Genomic DNA, 24,677 nt, shown 5'->3' with positions numbered 1-24,677 from the left:
CGGTCTAGTCTGGTCTATAGGGATTATCGGTCAGGTCCTATCCGGCAAAAAGGGTGGACCAAAATTTTCGTTAAAATGCAAACTTTTTAACTGTTAATATGAATAGAGAGAGCAAGCCACATATTCGTTAAAAAATAGCACGTATTGAATTCCAGCGACGGAACCATATTAAAGTTTTTGTAAAAGACTAAGTTTTCCTCCATTAAAAAAAAAAAACAAGGTTTCCTCAATAATTTTCGGGGTTTACTCAGCTAAAAGGAGACTCTTTTTTTTTTTTTTTTTTTGAAAACAAGAACCTCTTCTTGTATTACCTCATAACAGAAACATTACAACTTATATCCTGTAAAACAAAAGGGTAGATGCCCGTAGGTCCCCCTTCCATCCATACAGTTTCATCAGTTACATCCAGACCCATTTTTGCTAACATGTGAGCTACTCTATTACACTTTCTGTTTGTATAACGTATGGACCAATTTGGCCTGTTTTGTAAAATCAACTTAATGTCTTCAACAACTTGTCCATGCCACTCCCAACAGCAATTCTGTCTATTTACAGCATCAATGATCCCCATAGCATCACCTTCGAAGATGACTTTGTTCCACTGCAGTTCAGCACACAGCTTTAAAGCTCTCCATAGGGCTTGTAACTCTGCAACAGCTGGACTACAAAAACCAACATCAGAACCACACAGAGATATCAAAACCTCCCCATTTCCATCCCTCACAACAATCCCTACCCCCTTTCTTTTCTTCTCAGCATCTAAACTACCATCCCAATTCACCTTCACAAATCCATTCTCGGGTCTCTTCCACTTTACTTCTATTTTCTGCACTTCCCCTCTTCTTATAATTCCCTCCCCCTCTGCATTAGCCTCTACAAATCCTTTTAAGGTTTCTTGAGCTTGTAGAAATAGCTCATATGGCCCCTTAAAAGTATTTTCAAAAATAAATGCATTTCTTCTCCACCACATATTCCTCATCACAGTTGCCACTAAGTCTAGATCTTGTCTGTGTAGTTTTTCTGTCAGCTTCATCCATAGGTCCATAAAATCCTCCTCCCTACCCTGCCATTTCTGAACTGGGCTCTCTTTGTCTGCCCACACATCAGCTGATGCACTGCAACTCCACAAAACATGGCATATGGACTCATTTTCCCTTCCACAGACAGGACATAAGGGGTTTTCAATTACTTTTCGACATTTCAGGTTCATTTTGGTAGGTAGGCTATTCACCACAGCTCTCCATATGAACATTTTCACTACTTCAGGAGTATTAAGCTTCCAAATTCTATTCCAAACCTCTTTCCCTACTTTATCTTCAGAGGAGCACCCTTTCTCTCTACCTCTTCTGGACCTCTCCAAATGATACCCACTTTTTACACTATATAACCCATCCTTTGTAAAAGCCCATATCCTTTTGTCTGGTGCATTAGCAAGGCTGACAGGTATACCACAGATAATATCAGCTTCCTCTTGTAAAAAAGTGTCATAAACAAGCCTAGAGTTCCATCTTCCATTCAGTAAGAGCTGCTTTACTTTTGCCTCTGGAGACACATTAATTCGAGGAGATTGAATAGAAAACAAGGTAGGTCTAGGAACCCACTTATCCTCCCAAATGTTCACCTGCTCTCCATTTCCCACCCTCCAAACCAACCCTTCCTTTAGTAACCCCAAGGAACCCCACAGACTCCTCCATATTTTTGAAGGCCCATAACCTAATTTCGCTTTCAACAGGTCAGTATTCTTGAAGTACTTATCCTTTAGCACCCTAGCAGCAACTGAAAAAGGCATATTCAACACTCTCCAGCATTGTTTAGCAAGAAGTGCAGTATTGAAGCTTTGAAGCTCTCTAAACCCCATTCCCCCTTCTGATTTTGCCTTCCCCATATTTGCCCAACTCTTCCATTGAATCCTTCTCTCATTATTCTGAGAACCCCACCAGAAACTAGCCATTAATCCAGCTATTTCTTTACACAATTTCACAGGTAGTTTAAACACATTCATGTGATAAGTAGGAACTGATTGCACCACAGCTTTTAACAAAACTTCCTTCCCAGAAGGTGAAAGGAAATGGTTTTTCCAGTTGCTGATTTTGCTCCAAACTCTGTCCTTTATACCTCTAAAAGTATTGTATTGGGATTTCCCCACCATCACAGGTAAACCCAAGTATTTCTCGCAGCAGTTTTGAATCCCTACTCCTACATCCCTCCTAATCATTCTCCTTATATCATTCTTAGTATTGGTGCTGAAGAATAAGGAAGTTTTCTGCCTATTTAAGCATTGTCCAGAAGCCTTCTCATAGATATCAAGCAACTCCTTCATCTTCATCCATTCCTGCCAAGATGCTTGCCCAAACACCACACAATCATCTGCAAAAAGCAGATGTGTTACCCTTGTCCCACCTCTTGCAACAGAGACTCCTTTTAACTCCCCCTTGCTTTCAGCATGATTAATAAGGGTACTCAATCCCTCAACACACAAAAGGAAAAGGTAGGGAGATAGAGGGTCTCCCTGCCTTAACCCTCGAGTTGGAACAAAAGTATTACCAGGTTTCCCATTCACCACAATAGCATATGAAACAGATTGCACACAATTCATGATAAGGGCTACCCATTTTTCACCAAAACCCATTTTCACCATGACAGCCCTTAAGAAACCCCATTCAACTCTATCATATGCTTTTGAGATATCGAGTTTCAAGGCCATACTCCCCTTCTTCCCCTTCTTCTTTAGCTTCATGGAGTGGAGTATCTCATAAGCTACAATTATATTGTCTGTGATCAACCTCCCGGGTATAAAGGCACTCTGATTTAGGGAAATCACATGATTCAACACTCCCTTTAGTCTATTGGCTAGTGTCTTTGCAATGATTTTATAAAAAACATTGCAAAGGCTAATAGGCCTAAAATCCGCAACATTTAAAGGCTCCTTGGTCTTTGGAATCAAAACCACATGAGTGTGATTCATAGAAAGCTGATTCCCATCCCCTTTTAGAAAACTAAGCACAGCCTCTATGACCTCCTCCCCTACAACCTTCCAGTAATTTTGATAAAAAGCTGCCCCAAATCCATCTGGACCAGGGGATTTCAGAGAACCAATCTGCTGCATGGTTGCTTCCACTTCTTCTTTGGTAAATGCTCTTTGTAGACCCTCATTCATTTCTGTTGTGATGCTACTTTCCATTGCACTCAAACATGAATCAATGGTCTCTCTCGAAGGGGAATTTGATTGATATACTTGTTGATAATGATTGTAGAAAGCCCTTTCAATATCCTCATGTTCTTCCCATAGCCTACCATTCGAATCCTCAACCTGATTAATCTGATTCCTTTTCCTTCTTTGTGAGGCACAAGCGTGAAAAAACTTAGTGTTTTTATCACCAAGTTTGTACCAGTTTTTTTTTTGCCCTTTGTCTCCATTTCAGGTCCTCTTGAGTTAATAACAACCCCATCTGTTTCTGGAGCCCCTTGATCCTCTCAACATTCTCTGGCCCCTCATTGTCTTGTAGTAGCTTTATTTCCTCAGCCAATTTCCCCAACTCCTTCCCTCGATTTTTTTCCTTATCTCTAGCCCACTCCTTTAACTTCCCACAACAATTTTTTAAGAGACCTTGCACCTTACTCAAAGGATCATTGCTAAAACCCTGTGGACACCAACCCCCCCCCCCCTCACCACCTCTTCACACTCCTCATCTTTTATCCAAGAAGCTTCAAAGAAGAAACTTCTTTCCCTCCTACCAACCATAAAAGGTGTTTCCCTAACCTCCAGAACAATAGGTCTATGATCTGAACACACAGCAACCAAACTTTTCACCTTCACCCTTCTAAACATGTCCCTCCATTTATGATTGGCAACAAATCTATCCAATCTTTCCTTAGTAAAGGTCTGGTCCCCATGCTTATTACTCCATGTGAAAGGGCATCCTACATACCCTAGGTCAGAAAGGTTATTTTCAGATAAAACCTCTCTGAACATACTCATTCCTCTCTCATCTCTCAGTTTACCACCCTTTTTCTCTTCTTGCCTTAGTAACTCATTGAAGTCCCCTCCAATACACCAAGCCTCATCTGTTTTTGGACTCAATGAAGCTAATAACTCCCATGACAAATTCCTTTTCGAAGCATCAGGATGTCCATAGAATCCCGTGAAGATCCACTTATTTTTACCTCCCTCTCCCCTAATAATACTACTTATATGCCATTGAGAGTAGTGTATTATTTCCAGGTCAATACCTCTACCCCAAAACAATGCTAAACCTCCTTTTTTCCCAATAGGTTCTACCACTAGACAACCCTCCATCTCTAGTCTACTTTTCAAACTCTCCACCCTTCCTGCCTTAATCATTACCTCCATTAGAAACACTATAGTGGGCTTATTAACCTTTACAAAGCTGCAAAGGTCTTGAACTGTTCGAGGGTTGCCCAACCCTCGACAGTTCCAGCTTATGCAATTCATAATGATTGGCGGGGCTGACTAACAGCCTCCGCCATATCTTCAACAACATCTGATTCCACTCTTCCCATTCTCTTTACTTTTTTCCCCCCTTCATCATGCTCTCCATCCCTCTTCTCTTCATGCTTTCTTTTGGACAAGATTGATTGACTCGATTGACTCCCCCCTCTGTTTCCCACCCCTCTTGCTCTCCTTTTCCAGCTCCTTCCCCCTCCTCTCCCCCTCACCATCAACCCCTCCTCATCTCCTTTTGTTTCTTGCACCACCCGTATTTCCCCATTAGTACCCTCAGCATTAGTCAAGTTATTACCAACTATTGAGGTAAACCTAGCAATCACTTGAAAGCTATCCTCCCCCCCCCCCCTTTGTGCCTTCCTCAATTCCCGTGTTATAGCTCCCCTCTCTACCCTTCCCAAACTCCCTTTCCACCTCACACTGAATTTTTTCAAGTCCCAATGTTTGGTTTCCCTCACTCTCCTCACTGTTTTCAGGTATAACACTTTCCTCATCCTCATTCTCCATCTCTCTTCTCCCCCTCTCTATGCATCCCCTCCCCATCGTTTTTGCTCTTAGCCATGGTCCAAATTGGCCTGGCCCCCCTTTTCCATTTACACACCCCCCTATCCCATGTACTATGCAACCACATTTCAGACATATTCTAGGTAACTTCTCATATTGGAAAGGAATCCACATTCTCTTCCCTTGTAGATTAATAGTTCTTCCTCGTCCCAAACTCTTCCTAATATCCAGTTCTACCTTCACCCTCAGACACTTCCCCCCTGCTACCTCCCCCTCATGAACTTCCACCTCTGTTACTCTCCCCATGGACTCCCCTAGCTTCACCCCCATTCTGTAATTCATACAGTCTAAAGGGAGATTGAACATTTGAATCCAAAACCCCTGTTTAAAGAAATCCATAGAATGGATTTGAGCTTTCCCCTCATACGGCATTAATGCAAACAGATGGTTATCAAATAACCATGGACAACCTTCCATCACTTTCGCTCTATCTCTACGATTCGCAAACGTGATCACAAAACAGTTATTGCCCAACTCTCGGAAGGTCAGAGGTAAACATACCTTCCATATCTTCTCCATCGTGCTCCTAATGACCTCCTTTCCAATTTTGCGATCTGCAAAGATCTTCCCCAGTAAGCTCCTCTCCCCCAGAGCCTTCACATCCTCATTATCATTTGGAGAAATCTCGATGGGCTCGCATTCCTCTTCAACTAGTTTCAACTTCTCCCAAATATCCTCCAGTCCTTCCATACTCTGTATACCTCAGTAGACAGATACTATCGCAGTCTCCCCACCAAAGTGAGGAAATCCTGACCCAAACACCACCTAAAGCGTTCACTCCCGTATCGCTTCTAGGAAGACGACGAGAGAGAAAACGGTTAGAGGAGACTCCATTCACATAAGCTTGATCATAAAGCTCAAGGAGACTCTAATCTTGCTACATGTTGGAATCAGGCCGGTTATATAGATTATGGTATTCTTTGCGAAGTTAAAATATTGGTTACTATCACTTATAATGAAATGAATAAGTCTAAAGAAAAAGGATGGTTGTAACTACTGAAACGGTAATACCAAAAATAACAATATATTGAAATTGTAAAATCCATGATATACCGTTTGATCTTAGAACTTTTCAGAAGATTTCTACGGTGGAGTTCGATCTCAAATAATACGGTTTTAGCATAAAAAAGAAAGCAAAAAGGAAGAAAGGTAAAAATGGCCTTACAGTTTCAGTATGCTTTTCTTCTCAATATGCAATAATGGACTTGCTCAATGATTCGTCGTAGGTACTACTGCTCGCTTCAGATTGCTTCTTTTGCTTTACTGGAACAAAAATAAAACACTAGAGATGAGAGTTACCAAACACAGAAAATTGCTCAATAATTCACGATGGATTCTTTATATTTCTATCTACCATATCTAATTACAACTTACTTTATTTAATCTAACTAATAATAATTTCTATAATGCATTATTCATCAATTTATCTATTTTTTTTCTCTTTATTACTTAAAATATTATTTTTTTATTCTATATGTTTTCTCTTTTAAATATTTCTTCTAAATACTATTAAATTTGTAATATGCAGAGAGTTTTCAGTATTTACAATATCTCACCATAATGTATTGTGATTGCAATTTATTTATTTACATATCAAATAACAAAAATAATCCAAACAAAAATTTAAAGCAAAATCAAAAGATAAAAGAAGAATTAATGGGCTTTATAATATAATTTATAGTTAATTGTAAAATTAGTACATAGGTTTTTACTTTTTGATCCTCAGTTTTTGCAAAATTAATATATGAATTTCAGTAAATTTACATGAATTCAATACCTCCATTAATTTTACAATTATAACTTTAATAGCGTAATTGACATGTGGCATCCATTTGTCATTTGCGAGTCTCTAATTGGCCAATATGGTATCAATATCCATGTTAACAAATTAGAGAATGACATGTGGCCTGTTGTTAATTTGGTAATGGAAAATTGATTAAAGTACCTATTTGAAAATTTATTGAAATTCATATATCAATTTTACGAAAATAAAAAATGGATGCCTTGAATTGCAAAAAGCGAAAACTCACGTATTGATTTTACAATTAATCTTAAAATATTTATCTATATGTCATGGTAAGTGTTTTTAGGCCACCTATGTAAATTATTATAAAAACACATGTCATCTCCCGGTCATCGCCTCGTCTATACGAAGAAGGATGACGTACTCACGTGGCCAAGGTGGTAGAAACAAACATGATAGAAAAATATTTAAAAAAAGTTTTGGAATGGTTCATATACACAACCATTCCAAAACTTTGGGCGTAAACCTAGTGACACTAATTTTTTCTTTCATTAAAATGCTGTACGTGTAATATTTGTAATAACTACTTAATTACAAGTATATATAGACAGGCGTACGTACTTGGAGAAACAAGGAAACGGAACGAACTCGCTAATTTGTTGCTCAGATACTGATCTCCGTTGATCGGAGGTGCACTTTAATATTTTTTAATCGAAAATGCCTAAAGGATAGATTATTATATAAAGGCCAAAGGGAACGTTGGCTAGCTAATTAGACGTAGACTCTGCTAGGCCTCGTTCGTCAGCTGTGTGACGTGTGATCCCCGACGTCAGATTGAAGATCTAAAGCATTTCTCAAACATATAATAAAATATTTTCTTTTTCAATTTTTTTTTACTCGATAAAACAAAGAGAAAAAAGAGACAACAACACATTACAAAGAAAAGAATCAATATTTTTACTCAAAAATATAACCACCCATTTTACGTTAATTCGTTTTATGGGTTATTGTGTCAAATAATCAATATTAGATCATATGGATTAATTCAAATACAATCTACTTAATTAAATGGATTAAATCTTAATAAGAATCCATTTAAAAATACATGCAATTGTTTTTAAATATTAATTTTAAACTATTTTATTTTTATTCATAAACAGTTCGATATTATTTATAAATTATTCACTGTTATTTACAGAACTTTAACTAAATTATTCTTACCTTAGAGTATTAGATATTTATAACAACGGATGGCACGGCATCAACTGTAACAGAATGGACTGAAGTGTACAAAAGCTGGAAGGAATAATTGAAGGGTCACGTGTCGAATGTAAGTGGGACTTGTACGTGAAGGTTGGATTCCTTACTTGGAGAGTAAAGATTCATTCAGTTCTTGATTATCTGTTTATTGCTTTCAATTTTACTTGTTGCTGTGGTAAGGAAGCCCGTAACAGTCCACTCGGTAGGTGTAACCCTCCGTATTTTTTTTTTAGTGTATTTTTTTTTGTTGAAAGATTATTTGTTATTAATTTAAAATTTGATTATTTTGTTTTAAATTTTCAGATTTTATTGGGTTTATTTTTTTATGACTTTTAATTTATGAAAATTAAATTTGACATGTTTCCTTAATATTAATAATTATTATGCATTTAAATTTCTCTTAATTTAAATTAGTTTGTGGGTTTTAAAATTATTGTATTGTTGGATTTAATTATTTTATTTTACTTAGTCACTGTGTTTAAATTTATTTTATTTAAAAATGTTGTGTTGAAATAATTTTCGTTGGAATTTTGTGACCTAAGTTGTGAGATTTAGACCCCATTTATTTTCCTTCATTTTTCTTTTCCACTTTCTTTTTCTCTTTTCTCTTTTTTTTTTCTTCTTTCTTTTTTTTTCTTTTCTTTTCCTTTTCCGGAACGGCTCCCGCGCGCAATCCAGCCCTCTCTCTCTCTCTCTCTGTCCGATCCTTCTCTCCCCCAACCTGCCGCCATGCGCCTCCATCCGGTGACACCGCCCAGCCCACAGCCTTCCCCACCCTCCGGCGACCACCTCCCTCCAATCTCAGTCCCTCTCGCTTCACCTTTTGCCCCCACGCGCAACACTATGCCGCGGCGTTCCTTGTGCTCGTGCGCCGCCGTCGCGCCACCATCGGCCACCATCTCTTCACAATTTCATCATCGACCTCCTAGCAACCTAATGTACCCATCCTTGGCTCCAATCTGTCATCGGTGAAGCCCATCTATCTCCATCTCCGATTCGTGCTTTTTGGCCTTCAACCGCCGCCCACGCCGCCGCCCACGGCCAACCACCACTACCACTAGCTTCACCGACATCCCTAGGTCCTACCCTATCAATCTCGAGTCTTCATTTACACCCGTTCAAAAGTGGGTTTCTGAGACCCACGGCCACAGTGCATTTCGCACTGTTTTGTTGCTACGTTGCCGCTTCCAGCACCTCCGTGATCTTTCAAAAATTATATTATAGCATTGTAAGTATTTTTTCCAGAGAACTTTTGAGATTTAAATGTATTTATGCGCTAATTCATATTTACTGTGAATTTGTTGGTTGTGCCGGACTGAGTCCAAGGAGTAAGGGGTCGGTTGGATTTGATGGAGTTGTTTGTGTGAGATTGGTTTATGCAATGAAATTTGTTGGTTGTTTCGGGTTTGAATATTGGTGTTTTAAGTTTGACGATGGTCATGGTGAATATTGAAGATTTTTAGGAAGTGGTGATATATTTTGGGATTACGAGGGTTTTAAGTTTTGAGATATTAAAATAGGTTATTTTAGAAGTTTAGGATTAAATATCGAAATCCATGATTGATTGAAAACTTACGGAAATTATGTGATTATTTTTATAGGTGACGATTTATTTTCGACTCGACATTTTGTGAGGAAAATTCTGAAAAACTAAGTTGTCCAGGTAAGCGGGGTTCATATACTAGTTTTGCATAAAAAAAATAAAATGAGGTTGACTTTGAAAATAAACGAGTTTGTTTTTGAAAATAAATGATCTGAAAACAACCTCAGATGTTTATTCTGCATACGCATAAATTCAATATAAGAGAAAGTGTTTTCTGTCATGACTTGTGTATACATGAGCTAGTTTTGTGCACTTTGTTTCTGAACTATGTAAAAGAGCGAATAAGAAATTCTAAAAGTTTTGTTATGAACAAATGAGAATATTTTGTTATGTTTATTTCGAACATGTGAAATGATCTGAAGCTTTTCAATGTTTTGTTTAGACATGATGTATCGTCTGAAAATCTTGGCATGAAGTTCTGATTCTGTATATGTTTGTAACCGGATTTTGGATGAAATTCGTTCTGTTTCTGTTAAGTCCAGCCAGGGGTATAATGGTGGTTTATAACCCTATCACGGGGGTGAAACATGGTATACGGCCCAGCCACGGGTATAATGGTGGTTTATAACACTACCACGGGGGTGAAACATGGAAAATGGCCCAGCCACGGGTATAATGGTGGTTAATAACCTTACCACGGGGGTGAAACATGGAATATGGCCCAGCCACGGGTATAATGGTGGTTTATAACCCTACCACGGGGGTTAAACATGGTATTATCCCGATGTGATATTAAACGATGATATGATTATAAAGTTTCAGTTTAGAAATGCCAAAGGATTTTCTTTTTGGAATAAGTTTATTTTTTCGAAAATTTCGCTCTAATGTTTTTGTACAACTTTTGTTTCCACATTCTGAAAGTAAATGTTATAAATGCTCATGTTTACATGCTTGTATATGCTCTCTGCTTACTGAGTTGTTGATAACTCACCCCCTTATCTCCACAATATTTTTCAGATATTATGATGGTTCTGCTGAGGATCAAGATTATGAGGCATTGGGTGAGATGTTTTAAGTGTGGTGCTTCAAGCATAGGAAGTTTTTTTTTATGAGTATTGTCGATTTTATTAAGAAGTTTTATTGTGTTATAATGACTTGGTATTTTGGAAAATTGTTTATATTGAGGAAATTAGATTTAATCGAATTTTCTATATGATATTGAGAATTTGGAGTATATTTTTATATTGTTGAAAGGTGAGTTTAAGTGTTAGGAAGTAACTCTCCGACCCGTGCGGGACCGGGGCGTTACAGTAAGGAGAAGATGAAAGAAACCGGATTCCACCTCCTGCAAAAGAAGGGAATAAAGTTCGGTGTTTACTTTAGTCATAGTTACAACACGAATGTTCCTTCCGTTGCTCTTTTATTCTCTCCCACATGTCGTATCCCTACCAAAGTTAGGATTTTGTAGCACGAGAATGGCTCCGACGGCCGACAAGACGTATTGGTCTTTTTATGTTTTTTATTTATTTTTTGATTCATTCTTTTCATATCTTTAAATATTTTAAAAAATAAATTCACAATATTATTAAAAAAATATAACCTTAATCTCTACATAAAAATAAATTTTAAAAAAAACAAAATTCATCGATTGGATTAGTTTTCCTCTTTTTTTTTTAGTGACATATTAATTTACATATATCTATAACATTTAATTTTTTGAAGCAAGAGCTTTTTCTCTACAATGCTTTGTCTCCTTTTGGCTTTCTCTATATTTGTTTTATGAAAATAGATATAGAGAAAGATCACATTTAAAAATATGTCATTTTATTTTTTTTTACCTACATAATGAAAATTATTCTAGATATGTTTGTAAGTAAAATAGGAAAAAAAGTAAAATGACATGTTTTTAAGTGGATGTGCAGGGTGTGAGGCTTATGGGTAGCACTGCTCTTGTTTTATTATTATAATAAACAAAATTAATATATATATATATTTCTTATTGCAGTCCACGTAGCAGAACCGAGCAAGTGAAATTCCTTCCTTCCTCAGTGAAATCTAGAGCAGAGCAAAGGAACGTCGCCCTCGCAGCTCTCTCGGCCATTGACGTCACCTTCCCCTTCCTCAAGAGAGGATCCAGTCTGCCCATGCGTCTCTCTCTCTCTCTCTCTCTCTCTCTCTCTCCATAGGCTGTAAGGTGTAGATGTACGCTTCTATTTTCTCCTCTTCTATTGTAATTGATGCCTGATCATTGTTAGGAGATGTAAGATTTATTGGGGGCGATCAATTTGATATTCTAAGGGGGTGATTACAAAATTGTTTTGTAACCTTACACAATCAAAAGAAAGTTTACATAATATTCTTGACGTAATCTTACATCACCACAATTCGTCAATGAATTTGTTGGGTTATTACAAATCTGTGAATGGGTTCCATGGGGGTGTTTTAAATTTGTTAGGTTTTTTGTTGGGTTATTACTCTTCTATTTTCATTCGTTGTTTAAAAGGGCAGTGTGCACTCTACATGTTTGTAAAAATCTGTGAATGGGTTCCATGATGTTTTTCTAGCTTTCTTGCCCATGTCTTGAGAGTGCTTGATGAAGGGCCCGCCCAATGGAGAAAGGAAAGAGACCATGGCTTCTCATTAATTGTTCAACAATTTATATATTTTTTCTATGACAATAATCCAAATTTAAAAGTAAGTTTTCTCAACAATTTATTTATAACTTTTCTCAATCTAAAGTATTGCAAATATGTATAATGATGCCTGGATTAAGAAATAAAAAGCTACACAAATCTTCAGGAATAGATGACCAATATGTTAAGATGTCAAATACTAGTCGAAGTAGACAAAATAACCATGCATGAATGCATGTCAAAAAAAAAAAAGAACAGATAGTCTTTGTAAAATATAGTAGAATCAACATGTCCATATTAGTAGAATGGGTGATTGTTGATGTGAATGAGTCATTTACAATTAAAAAAAGGATTGATAATTCATTGGCTTACAGTAGAGGAGATTGATGCGTAGCAAAATATGCACTCATCCCTTGTTTTGGACACAACGAACATTTGCTGGAAAATAAAGAAAAACAACCTAAGCTTTGTATATAGCAGTGGAGGACTGTAACAACCCGATTGTAATGTAAAAAGAAGAGAAATGGTTTGAAGATTAGATCGAGTGAATGATGTATTGAAAATAGAAAATAAGTGCGCCTGCTTCGAGGGAGGCTCCTCCAAAATAGAAACAATCCAGAATATTCTTCGTGATAACTAACTACATCATCTGCAGGTCTCATATAATGAAAGAGTAAAATACTAAACTGTCCTTGTTAACTAAAAAGGGCCTATGGGCCTTAACAATTACAAAGCAATATTAAATCTAATGCTTCTAGGAGACACAAGCCCAAGGCTCTTCACGGCCTAGCTAAGCCCACCTCTCTTTAATCCTTCTCTGCTACCCACGACATCAGACCAAGTTCACACTTCAGACTTCTTCTCTCTCGAACACTTGCACGACCATTCCCACGAACACCCCTTCATTTGCTATGCTGCTTCTCCTCCATGTCTAAGTCGTGTAACAGTTTGCCCTCCCCTTGGAGCACCTTGCCCACAAGGTGGGGAAATTCCTCATGCAAGCGATGATAGGCTTCCCAGGATGCTTCCTCCCGTGGCTGCCCTGCCAACGGATCAGCAATTCCACTAAAGGTCTGTTTTTTACCTTTCTCATCCTCCTAGTTATGACTTCTTCGGGCTCTAGTTTGAAAATCCCCTTGGAATTCATTGATGGAAGGGTAGGTAGTGGGTTTATGTTCTGACCTAATTTTTTTTTAATTGTGAGAGATGGAAAACATTGTGAATCTGCGCTGTATCGGGTAGTTGAAGACGATAAGCCACTTCACCGACCTGTTGAAAAATATGGTAAGGGCCATAGAATCTGGGAGAAAGTTTGAAGTTCTTTCTGTGGTGGATGGAAGACTGCCTATACGGCTGTAAGCGTAAATAAACCCAATCTCCAACTAGGTACAGTGCCTCTTTTCTCTTTTGATCAGCATATTTTTTCATTCTTTCTTGAGCCCTAACCAGATTGTGTTTCAATAGGTTCCACAACTGGTCACGCTGCTGTAAGGTGAGGCTCACTTCATTAATTTTGGCTGTCTCAGTAGTGTAGCTAGTTAACTTAGGAGGTTTGTAACCATATAATGCCTCAAAGGGGGTGACTTTGGTTGATGCATGTTGTGAGGAATTGAAGCACCATTCTGCTAATGGGACCCAATTAGTCCACTCCTTAGGCGTATCACTTACATAGCTCCGTAAGTAGTTTTCCACCCATTTATTGACAGCTTCTGTCTGACCATCAGTTTGAGGATGGTAGGCAGTGCTAAAAGCTAATTGTACACCCTGTAAGGAAAAAAATTCCTTCCAGAATTTACTTGTAGAAGTAGGGTCCCGATCTGAAACAATGGAATGCGGCATTCCATGTAACTTAAACACATGCTTCACAAATAATTCTGCCCCCATCTTAGCTGTATAGGGATGAGAAATTGGGACAAAGTGAGCATATTTGGTGAATCTGTCCACCACTACCCAGAGAACATTAAATCCATTGGAGGCAGGTAATCCCTCAACAAAGTCCATGGATATATCTGTCCATGGGCAAGAAGGTATTGGTAATGGCTGTAGAAGCCCACTAGGAAGAGTATTATCCACCTTCACTGTCTGACATGTTTCACAACTCTTCAGAAACCTTCTTAAATCTGTCTTAAGCCCGGGCCAATGAAAGTCTTTGGTCACTCTATGTAGTGTCTTATCAAAACCCAAATGACCACCCATAGGGCTATTGTGCACCAAGTGTAATATCCTGTCAATGAGGTCTAAGTTGGCAAGAATATAAATTCTGTCTTTGTAAAACAGAATATTATTTTTTACAGCATAGTGATGCGGTAGCTTCCCTTGATGCCACTGTTTTTGCAGAGTTTGTACCTCCCCATCCGTATCATAGCAAGCTTTGATGTCAGTGACCCAATCCCAACTTGGCAGAGAGATTAAAGCCACCGAGATTTCATTTTCTGCTCCTTGTCTGGACAGCGCATCTGCCACTACGTTATCCCTGCCCTTCTTGTATTCAACCAGAAAATCGTAGCCCATAAGCTTATGTAACACCCCGCTCTCCAATAAAGACATTTTAGAATTTTCGAGGAACCAGTGTGCTACTACTAAACTTAAATATAAAAGCTTTTCCTTTTTAACAACGCGCCAGATAAGAAAGAATTCTATAAAATAACAAATTTCAATAAATATTGAAAATCCAAAATAAAGTCTGCGGAAGCATTTATTAAGAATACAGAAGTCTTATGTGCTTATCAAAATAATTTATTTAAACTTTAAACCATAGAAATAGTCATAACAAAATCTGTCTAGGCCTCAACCTTGCCTCCCGGAGTCAAGTCCTGTCCTGCAGTCTCATCTTCATAAATGTCATCACCTGGGGGGTTTAAAAACATGAAAACAAACTAAAATGAGTCGAATACTCAATAAGCAACACATCATACAGTAAACATAATAAACATAAGGTGTCCTGAAAAGCGTGCATATTCATAAATACATGCATAAATAACATGAGCATGAACATTAACTTATCTTTCACTTATCATAGGCCGTTACCCACTGTTGACCCCCGTGAGTTAGGGTTAGCGAATCTAAATAGATTCCGATTCCGCCCGTGGCCGCGGGTTGTGGAATCCATACATAAGGAAGACAATACTGGGTGCACTACCAGCATGCACGACCTGGCAATGCAATATGCCCATAACATAGGTACCGTTTTCATATCATAACATAGGCCGTTACATATTTTATCAAATCATACTTGCATACTTGTCATTTCATAGATTTCAAAAGAAATCACATACATACTTGTCATATCGTATCATAGATTTCAAACGAAATCGCATTCTTTCATAAACATCGTGATACATGTTTCATCGCATAAAATCATGATTTTTCATAAATATTTTACGAAATAACTCTCTCATAAAATCATGCATTTCTTAAATAATTTTATGAATAATCTTTCACATAAAATCATGACTTTTTCATAATTTTATCATGTTTTGGGTACGTAAAAAGGGGTTTCCAATAAAGGGCATACATGCATAATATCTTTTATAAAAAGACAAACAGCTCACTGTACATAAGCGTAAGGATATGATCATGCTACTTACCTTGCAATGCTAATCCACTATTTTCGGCACGAAATCGGTTGCCTATAAAAATAAACACGTATTTTGCATAAATTTCTAATTAAACAAGTGATTCTATTTAAAAACCTAACTACTGAAATAGTCTATATTTTCTAAACCTAAACACTTCCTGACGCTAAAATAGCCTTACCCGTTAGTCTTAAATAAGCAAGGATATTTTTGGAAAATAACATATTGTACATGGGCATTTTAGGAAAATAAAATGGAGGGGCATTTTTGTAAGTTAACTAACCAAAAAACAAAAATTGATTTACGGGTTGCATGAAAGGAAAAAATTGCATGCAATCGGATTGGGGGCTGCGATGCTCACCGAGAGAGGAAGCTGATGCACGGCGGCTCTGGGTGGCAGGGGAAGGACCGGAGACGCGACTGGGTTCTCTGGGCAGTGGTGGTATGACGCCGAGAGGAGGAGAGTGGGAGTTGACGCCGAGAGGAGGAGAGCAGGAGTTCAGTCAAGCCGCAAACAAACCGAGAGAAAGAGGGGGACGACGACGGTCGTGGGCTTACCGGGATGGAGTGGGTGCCTCAGGGTTGTGCTGGTCGGCGAGTTCTATGGCTGAGGGTGGCCGGGCTGTGGCTTACGGTCGAAGAGCTCAGTGCTCTGTTTTTGAGGGCTAAAACAGGGGAGGATGGCAGCGGGTTTATGGCTTTTTCGAGGGCGGGCCGTGCGGTGGTTCTGCTAGCTGGGCTACGAGGTGGCCAGAGGGAGGAGCTGAGACGTGGTTTGCTTGGCTTCGGCAAGGTGGTGTTGCGGTTTCCCGGTGGCGTGCAGTGGTTCTGTGCGTGGAGGAAGAATGTGGACCAACACGGCAGTGAAGTTATTTTTTTGGGATTTACGGTGGAGGGAGAGGTGGTCTGCTGGACGAACTTGAGGGAGGTGGTGGAGCTTGTCTTCTCGGACGTGTGTTGCAGTTTTGAGGGGAGGAGGATTGCAGAAAGTGCTCTGTGTGCATGAGTGTCTCTAGATGTTGGTGGCAGCGGCTATCTCCTTCATGCAGAGGAGGGCCTAACCTATTTATAAACCTAGCCAAATGAGAGCCAAGAGAAAAACCCTAGGATGAGAAACGTGAATGTGGAGGAAAACGGATGAAGCCGTGCATGCATAGAATTCTAGCACCGAGAGGAGTCTACGTGATGGAGGGCTATTGCGGCAACCATCAAAGTTCTCGTATATAAAAGAAAAACATGGTGGAAAACCCTAGAGAAAAAAATAAAGGAAGAGACGTGCATGCATGTGAGTGGATTGTTTGAAATTCAAAGAAGAAGAAAAAAAAAATCCGGCAAGAGGAGTTGTATTAAGAAGAGGATTCAAGGGCTTGGACTAAAAAATAATAATAATAATAATAATAATATTGATAGAGCCTTAATAAAATTATTCAAATTTTATCCCTAAAAAAAATATAGGGTCGGGTCGTCACAGCTTAAGTATCCATTTTTGCTGCATAGGAGTCCCTATTCTTTGGTCCAACAAGAACTTTAAATTTTGTTGGTCTGTTCTGACCACAAAGGAGTGACCCAATAAGTATGCTCGCCACTTCTGCACAACTGAGACTAGTGCCATTAATTCTTTCTCATAGGTTGACAACGCTAGACCTCGACCCTTTAATGCTTGGTTGAAAAATGCTATGGCTTGACCTCGTTGCATCAGTACAGCCCCAATTGCTTCTCCAGAAGCATCACACTCAATAACAAATGGTAACTGAAAGTTTGGCAAAGCCAAAACTGGAGGTTGAGTCATGGCATGCTTCAACTCTTCAAAGGCAATTTGAGCTTGGGCATCCCATCTAAAACTGTCTTTTTTTAGCAACTCCGTCAATTTGGCAGCAATGGCTCCATACCCCCTTACAAACTTCCAGTAATATCCCATGAGGCCTAAAAAACCTCTTAGAGCCTTAATAGACTTAGGCACAGGCCATTTCAGCATGGCTTTAATACCTTGTCCCGAAATCAAGTGGCCTAAATAGGCAATTTCAGATTGTGCAAAACAACATTTGGTCCTTTTAGCATAAAATTGGTGCTCTCTAAGGATGTCAAAAGTGGCCTTTAAATGTTTTAAATGCGTCTCCATGTCGCTGCTATAGATTAGTATATCATCAAAAAAGACTAAAATAAAACAACGGAGAAAAGTTTTAAAAACCTTATCCATGGGGCCTTGGAAGGTTAAGGGTGCATTAGTTAAGCCGAAAGGCATAACTAAAAACTTATAATGGCCTTCATGCGTCCTGAACGTAGTTTTAGGAATATCCTCCGGTCTCATCCTGATTTGATGGTAGCCTGACCGCAAGTCAAGTTTAGAAAAAATCTTGGCCCCGTGTAATTCATCCATCAACTCATCTACAACCAGAATAGGATATTTATCCTTGACAGTAGCGCTGTTCAAAGCCCTATAATCCACACATAGGCGCCACGTACCGTCAGCTTTGCGCACCAATAGGACCGGGGAAGAGTAGGGGCTATGACTAGGGCGAATGACCCTGGATTCCAACAACTCCTTAACAAGGTGCTCAATTTCATCCTTTTGAAAATAAGGTTAGCAATAGGGTCTTACTGAAATTGGTTTTGTGCCGGGCTGAAGGTTAATAGTGTGGTCATGGGTGCGTATAGGAGGTAGGCCTTTTGGGGTGGCAAAGATGTCGGTATAAGTGTCTAGGTGTTCATGTATAGGAATAGGTATGGTTTGGGCTTGTGTATCGGGTGAGGTTTCAATCAATTGTAATAAAAGACCCTTAGTTTCAGAGCTGTTTGACCTGTCAATAGGTCCTTCCTCCAGCCAACTGGTAGCAGACAACCCCTTTAGAACAACAATTTTAGCATTGTAAGTGAATTGCATGGTTAATTCTTGGAAATTCCAAAGAATGGAGCCCAATCCCTGTAGCCATTGGACTCCAAGAACCATGTCACAGCCTGCCAACTCAAGCAGGTACATATCCACTTGAAAGAATACCCCTTGAATATTAACATTGACCCCCATATGCTTCCCATCACTTTCTAGCTGATCACCATTAGCAACTTTTACTCTTACTATTTCATGAGTGGAAACTGGTAGATGTAGCTGAGACATTAAAGCTGAGTCGAGAAAGTTATGTGTACTTCCCGAGTCAATTAAAATTGTCACTGCTTGGCTGCCCACTCTCCCCATGACATGCATAGTTCTAGGATTGATAGTTCCTATGATAGCATGTAATGATATTTCATGTTCTTTCCTAGTGTTAGTCCCGTCTGAGCACTCTTCTTGATCTGTGTTTGGTCCTGGGTCAACTTCATTCAAGCCCACATCATCCAACACTTCTTCAATTAGATAGAGTTTGGGGGTTTGGCATCTATGGCTAGGGTGCCATTTTGAGTCACAATGGTAACAAAGACCTTTGGTACGCCTATCTTTCATCTCAGCGGGACTAATTTTCTGGACAGGTACTACTGATGTCCCATAATTTTTCTGGTTTGTAGGGTTGGGTTGGGTGGGTTGGAATTTAAGAGATGCTGGTTCTATGTGGTGATGGTTAAAATTTCTGGGAGTGTATTTCTTATGTAGGGAAATATTTTCTTCTTGGATTTTGGCAAGGCCATAGGCAAATATGAGGTTGTTTGGGTTAAACATGCGTACAATCAACCTTATTTCATCCTTAAGTCCACTGAGAAAACAACTCAGTTTGTACTGATTTGAGAGTCCCCTCAACCTGTTTGATAAAGCTTCAAAGTGAGCTTTATACTCTTCAACTGTCCCCACTTGTCTTAGTCTAGTTAATTGTTCCATAGGACCATCATAACTAGAGGGTCCAAATCTGATTAACATTATTTTCACCATTTCCTCCCATGAAGTCAGGAGACCTGATTCATCTAGGCCCTGAAACCATACGAGGGCCTTGCCCTCCATGTGAAAAGATGCCAATCTCAAATGATGCTGAGGTAAGGTATTATGGAAGGAAAAAAATTGATTCACCTTATACAACCAACCATGTGGATCTCCTCCATTAAATGTGGGAAAATCCAAGCGTATAGCTCTTGGATGGATCTCTCCAGTGTGTAAAACCATCTGTTCATTTGTGTTTGGATTGCCATTGTTACCTGAACCTGATGATTTTTGTGAATTTGCAGCTTTCATCTCTATTGCTAAGGAAGAAAGCTGGTGCATCATGGCCTCCATTTGACGTCGCATAGCTTGCATTTCAACTTCAATGGTGGTGAGCTGCGGTTCAGTGGATTTCATGAAGGACTGCAATCCATCTTGCAATTGGGACAAATGTGTTCCTTCAGCCATGGATTGAGAGGATCGGGGGCACTGGTACCACCATGTAACAACCCGATTGTAATGTAAAAAGAAGAGAAATGGTTTGAAGATGAAATCGAGTGAATGATGTATTGAAAATAGAAAATAAGTGCGCCTGCTTCGAGGGAGGCTCCTCCAAAATAGAAACAATCCAGAATATTCTTCGTGATAACTAACTACATCATTTGCAGGTCTCATATAGTGAAAGAGTAAAATAGTAAACTGTCCATATTAACTAAAAAGGGCCTATGGGCCTTAACTATTACAAAGCAATATTAAATCTAATGCTTCCAGGAGACACAAGCCCAAGGCTCTTCATGGCCCAGCTGAGCCCACCTCTCTTTAATCCTTCTCTGCTACCCACGACATCAGACCAAGTTCACACTTTAGACTTCTTCTCTCTCGAACACTTGCACGACCATTCCCACGAACACCCCTTCATCTGCTATGTTGCTTCTCCTCCATGTCTAAGTCGTGTAACAAGGACCCAGAGGCCAGATGCATTGTAGATACCCAGACACACGGCACAGAGAGGGAGAGGGAAAGTTCAGATTTCTGACTTTTTCTTTATTTAGAAATAAGGTTGTTTTGGTCTTTATGATAAAAATGAGGGCCTTTTAATCTATTCCTATATTTGGACTGCAAAGGAGTCCTATTATGTGGACTCTACGTAGCGCCACTCTTTTTTATTATATTTTTGTTTACACTTTACGTCTTAAATAAATCTGTCCACGGGGAAATGTCACACTGCTGACTAGGCCTACTAGAGTCTACTTGTTCGCTCTAATTTTGTAATTAGAGATAATATAGTTTCATTTGATTCTGTTATAGAGGTTCTGTTAGAGTTAGTTAGATATTTCAATTTTATCTTTCCTGCATTTGTAAGTTAGTATATATAAATTGTAATTCATTTCATACAATCTCACTTTAATAAATATTTTTCTGATGCTCTGCATCTTCTTGAGCATTTTTTGATATCAATATTAACATTTGTGGTGTAGAAGAAGGTTGTTGCATCTGCTACATCCTCGGGAATGACTCTGACAAGATTATTTGGTATTCTTTATTTTAATTTATTTTATATATTTAAATATTTTTTTGTAAAAATTTATAATATCATTAAAAAATACTTTCTTAATCACAAAATAAAAAATAATTAAAAAAATAATATATCAGAAACGGATTTAGCTTTTCTCCTATATGATATGTACTTTAGGCCATTTCTGTTAAGCTGAAGACAATCATTTGTGGGTTGAACAACAAAACAAAGCAAGTACGTTCCATTTCTGTTATACTTACGTGTAATTGAGTTGTTATTACAAATATTAGACAACATTTTAATGAAAAAAAAAATTAGTATCTTTATGTTACCAACGCTTGAAACGGAACGAGTAACTGGTGTGTCAATTGGAAAAGATGCCGGATCGTATTTGCATGCTTTACCTATGTTGATTAATTTTGTGAAAGGATGAACGTAGTCGTTTAGGAGGAACCCGCCTCTACAAACATCAGTCTGTGAATAATTCTCAGCTGGCTTTATTGATAGCATCTGTAAGGGAATTTTTCCCACTTCACAAGCTCACTAGGCCTTAGCCCGATACCCGGTTGCAGGATCCAAGATTGTCCATGAAGCAAGGCGCGCCTACAAGGAAAAGTAATCAATTGGATGATGGGATGAACTTGACTGACATCACTCGGCCACATTCCGATCGTGGGAACCTGTACAGGGCAGAGTGAAAAATATAGAGAACTCTCGATCTTCTGACATGGAAATATTGACGGACCACCAAAGATAAAGCAAGGTTAGGAAATAAAGTACTATGAATAGACTTTGTTGCTAACTATGGCTCCATCCTTCATCTTCTCGTTAACGAGAGATGGCTTGGATTTGTTCCCTTGGCCGTGTGGAGCCTTTTCCCATTTATTTAACTATTATTATTTTATTAAATTTAGTTTTAAGCATATCTTCCAGCCACAAATTACACCCTAATGTTACCCACAAGTATAAATTAATTAGTATCCTGTTAAATACTTTTTTTAAAATCTATTAACGTTCCATTAATTAGTTTGATAGAAAAGAAATATAAAATTTGATTCTAGTCCTAAAAATATAAGAAGAATTCTAAAATAATTTTAAAAAAATAGATAATTTAATAAAAAAAATTAAATGTTTAATAACAACTTGAACAAAAAAATAATTAGGAATTTATGTAAACCAAAAAAAGGACAAATAAAAGATGAGGGATACTGGCTAAAACAAAAGGGAGTTCAAAAACAAAAAAGATGAAGACTAAAATTTTAGGTTATCTCTACCCTTTTGTGTTTGAATTTTTTTTAAGTACCAATCCATCGTAGGTAGCATGGCTCAAGTCCCGTATTTCTGGTTGAGATTGAATCTGATACCATCTGTAATGTCCTAATGGAAGGCCAAAACCACATGGCCTATACTCGAAAAGGACTAGTTAATGATATAATTGGAGCCCCGTTAGAACCTTATATAAAGCAAGAACATCTACATCCCAAGTAATGTGAGATCCCATACACCACCTACCCATATCCTTATCATATGGTGTGTCACAATAGTAACATGTAAGGTAAAAACTGATTAGATTTTTTAGTTTTTTCGAATTTTTATGTCACGTCCTTAAGCCCACATAAATACCAATCTATGGGATGTTAATCGGAATTCTTGGTTAATCGGAATTCTTGCTTCTTACAATAAGAAGAAATCAGACATTTTATTTTTTGGGAAAATGGGAAATAACAGAATATTTTGCGCTGTGCAGGAATATTATAACCCAAACGAATCCATGCCGGAATTAGTTTTTGCGCCAGCAGAAGAATGGATTTCAAGCAGTGATGCTGATATTATTGATGCTACAATGAAGGAACTCGCAAAGCTCTTTCCAGATGAAATATCCACAGATCAGAGCAAAGCAAAGATTGTAAAGTACCATGTTGTTAAAACACAAAGGTATGACAAAATGACCAGAAACTTGGAGTCTTTTGGATTCTCTAAAATAAATAATGGACATTTATTTAGTACCCTTTATATGATTATAGCATGTATATATTATTGATCTGGAGAATTGAATTCTGTAGTCAAAGTTGCAATATTGTTTCCATGCAACCTTTAAGTTACTCCATTTCCCTAATGTAATCTAACTGAGAATTTTCTAAGGTCCGTTTACAAAAATGTCCCAAATTATTTGTGAACCTTGCCGTCCCTAATTACAAAGATCTCGTATTAAGGGCTTCTACTTAGTTGGTGACTAGACAAAGCAAAAGTATTTGGCTTCAATGGAAGGTGCTGTTCTGTGAGGAAAGCTTTGTGCTCAAGCTATTGTACAGGTAATTTGATTATAAATATGGTGAAAGCTAATACGATATGGTTATTTTTGTTGGAGAAATGTTGATTTTAGTGAATTATGATAGAACTTCTGCCAAAGTTTTTCCCTCCATGGATTATAGAATTAAGTGGTGGATAATTAACATGTACATGACTTGTTCCATAACCCTAGCGGATCATATATATGTAGAAAAGCTTCTGATTTTGATGAATTGGAAACATCTTTTTTCCATTTATATTTACCTAGCTCAAATCAGGGATTTCACTCCATGATGCATTTCATTTTTTACTTCGTATATCATGTGTACGTGTGTGTGTCTGTATTTCAATTTCTAGGTAACTCAAAAGGAGTCTCTTCCTTTGTTTTGTGTCAATCATCCCATAAAACTGCATATATTATAGCAGAAGGGAAGATTATATTTGTCATAAGGTCAAATTACTTATCAATGAGTTTTCTGATGCAAAAGCTGTTGTAGCACAGTGCGCAGATGGATTAGAGGTAAGCAAGGGGTTCTCTGGCTCCTATTGAGTCCCCTAAAATGTTAAAAACTAGGGCTTAAACATTATTTTCACAGTGATGCCTCAGAGTCCTCCTCCTAAATGTTAAAATAATAAGATGGAAACAGACAAACCCAGTTTGAGTTTTCAAATTTTCTTGTATGTTCTACTTAGTCCTCATCAATAAATACATGCAGGATTATGAGTTGCTCGTTGCTCGGGGGCAAAGAAGGTTGGCTCAAGCAAGTCTTTTCTGACAGAAAACCTTTGCGGGGTAAATTTTGCCATGGTTCTTGAGGATTATGCAAAGAATAGTTCTGGCTTGTGGATCAATGATATACCCACATGAAGGATATATTTTCTCCTGTCAGAGGGGATAATATGCCATTGTAACAACATATCTAGGCTGTCTGATACTGAATCTTTAATTTCTGCTTAGAGAATATTGTTTTCTTCTTAGTTTTACTTGTTTGATACCTATATATCTTGCTTCAAGTGTACATATTTTATTCTTAAAAAATATATCTGAAATACAATGGAATCAAGGAGAAAGCATACACATTTGGTTCAGCTTGTATACTTGACCGTATGTACCTTACCTCGTTTCAGTGGGATGCAATGGATAAGATTCAGTCCGGAAAATGAATCCTTAGTCCTTGTTAGAAAAGAGGAGTAAACTTTTCTATGAAAGGGCAAGCGTGTGTTCTGGATTAGATTCATTATTTCGT

At 38.1% G+C, this 24,677-nt stretch overlaps 2 protein-coding genes across 2 annotated transcripts; both read right to left on the bottom strand.

Moving 5' to 3' along the window:
• Window positions 1-307: 307 nt before the first annotated feature.
• Window positions 308-4,297, bottom strand: LOC118348906. Its single transcript, XM_035691475.1, has 4 exons — window positions 3,671-4,297; window positions 3,445-3,581; window positions 2,915-3,335; window positions 308-2,803 (listed from the first exon to the last, which is right to left on the bottom strand). The coding sequence occupies exons 1-4, from the start codon at window positions 4,295-4,297 to the stop codon at window positions 308-310; spliced, it is 3,681 nt and encodes a 1,226-aa protein (XP_035547368.1).
• A 14,068-nt stretch (window positions 4,298-18,365) lies between these two features.
• Window positions 18,366-20,093, bottom strand: LOC108986137. Its single transcript, XM_018958660.1, has one exon. It carries the CDS (start codon window positions 20,091-20,093, stop codon window positions 18,366-18,368), a length of 1,728 nt encoding a protein of 575 aa, XP_018814205.1.
• Between the last annotated feature and the right edge of the window lie 4,584 nt (window positions 20,094-24,677).

This window comes from Juglans regia, chromosome 7 (genome assembly GCF_001411555.2).
Source record: "Juglans regia cultivar Chandler chromosome 7, Walnut 2.0, whole genome shotgun sequence".
In the NCBI taxonomy this organism is placed as follows: domain Eukaryota; kingdom Viridiplantae; phylum Streptophyta; class Magnoliopsida; order Fagales; family Juglandaceae; genus Juglans; species Juglans regia.
Note: the sequence above shows the minus strand (reverse complement) of the source record. Positions and strands in the feature narration are given on the sequence as shown.